Here is a 1,525-nt window from a genome sequence, read left to right on the forward strand (position 1 = left end):
GAAACGGGCCTCTGTGACATCATCGTATCCAGTCACATTGCCAAGCAACCACTGAAGCATTTTTGGGCAGGGACGGCACTATGTGGGAAATGCCCACACACACATTCACAGACGTGTCATATTTGACCTTCCAACTGCCATGCAAAGAATAAAGCAGATGGCAGGAAAGGCCAAATTCAACAAGTATTAAAGAATCAATGGCGCAGCAACTCTTTTCAAGTACAGAATCAGGCATATCAGATGATTCTCTTAGTTTAACGGTCTCTGGTTACATTCAAATGCATGTATGGACATGTTAATAGTGTGATAGTCAAAGATGTTTGATTGTACATATTCTAATCATTGTCATATGTGCTTTGGCGATTATCAGTTACAAAAACCGCATTTGGTTTGGTATCTAAACTACTACTTTTACATTTGGCTTTGCGTCTAACTCAAAAAAATAAAAATTGCAAGAGCCGAGTAAAAAAAAAAAAAAAAAAAAAAAAAAAAAAAAAAAAAAAAAGAAGTGAAGTCACCTTATTGCACAAAAGAATTTGCCATCAGAACACATTCACTGGGTTTCAAAGGGAGATCTGAATACGCTGATACTGAAGAGCTTGCTTTGGCGACCAACAGTGGTACCAGTTGAACACTGCATAGACTTTTCTGAGATTCATGAAGCAAACTTGTATTATATTGTATTAGCAAATTGACAGAACATAATCATATAGAGAAACAACAGTCAATGCAAAACATTTGAAAGGAAACAGTCATTCAGTTTTAGGAGCGACAGTAACAGTGATTCTAATTAGATGAAAAGGAAAAGGGAAAGTGAGGAATGAATCAGAAAGTGCAGAATAAAAAAAAAAAAGGAATGAAGAGTGACAGACTTAAGGGGGAAAAAAAAACAAAAAAAGTTAAGGAGAAAGTATAAATGAGAAAGGATATGTTTTAGTACAGGTTAAAAGCAGATGGAAGAAAGGAAGTGACAATGATGGCTATGGCTAATAGAAAACCACACTGGACTTTCCACCTGGTGGGTTGAGCACTTTGTTGTGAGAGCGAGGGCGGGGTCCGAGGCGTGGCTCGTGGTCCTTTCCTGTTGGTTGCCACATTGCTGCCTCAGAATTCTGATTGGCTGCAGGTGCAGGGGCTGCTGGCTCTTTTTCAGGTGTTGGTTGAGGGGTCACTGGCTCCACCTTCACTTCCTCAACTGCAGTCTTTTTCTTAGGCACTGGGGCTGCAAGTGAGAGAAAAAAAAAAGGTGGGAAAGGGAACTGCCTGCCAACAATAAACACTGAGGAGAAACAAACTGGGGCATGAAGAACACATGACTAATGTTCGGTAAATCACAGGTTCTTTTTACCTGGTGGATCTGGAGTAGCAGGTACACCCACACTTAAATTGTCCTACAGAGAATAAAAGGGCATTAGAGTTGAAATGGGTGGACATTTTCAGATTTTAAGAATTTTGTGGAAAACAAATTATGAATTTGTGTTGAGTCACATACACTCCCATTCAAAAGTTTAGGGTTGGTACATTT

General features: G+C 39.3%; 1 protein-coding gene across 1 annotated transcript; it reads right to left on the minus strand.

The window, feature by feature from the left end:
• Nucleotides 1-212: 212 nt before the first annotated feature.
• On the minus strand, nt 213-1,391 carry LOC107578329 (hematological and neurological expressed 1-like protein; the record flags this gene model as incomplete). Its single annotated transcript, XM_016264296.1, has 2 exons — nt 213-1,222; nt 1,349-1,391. Coding segments are annotated over 2 exons (279 nt in total), but the record flags the coding sequence as incomplete, so codon positions are not given.
• Nucleotides 1,392-1,525: the final 134 nt, after the last annotated feature.

The sequence above is a fragment of the Sinocyclocheilus grahami genome, unplaced genomic scaffold, assembly GCF_001515645.1.
Source record: "Sinocyclocheilus grahami isolate Dianchi unplaced genomic scaffold, SAMN03320097.WGS_v1.1 scaffold9759.1, whole genome shotgun sequence".
Taxonomy (NCBI): Eukaryota; Metazoa; Chordata; class Actinopteri; order Cypriniformes; family Cyprinidae; genus Sinocyclocheilus; species Sinocyclocheilus grahami.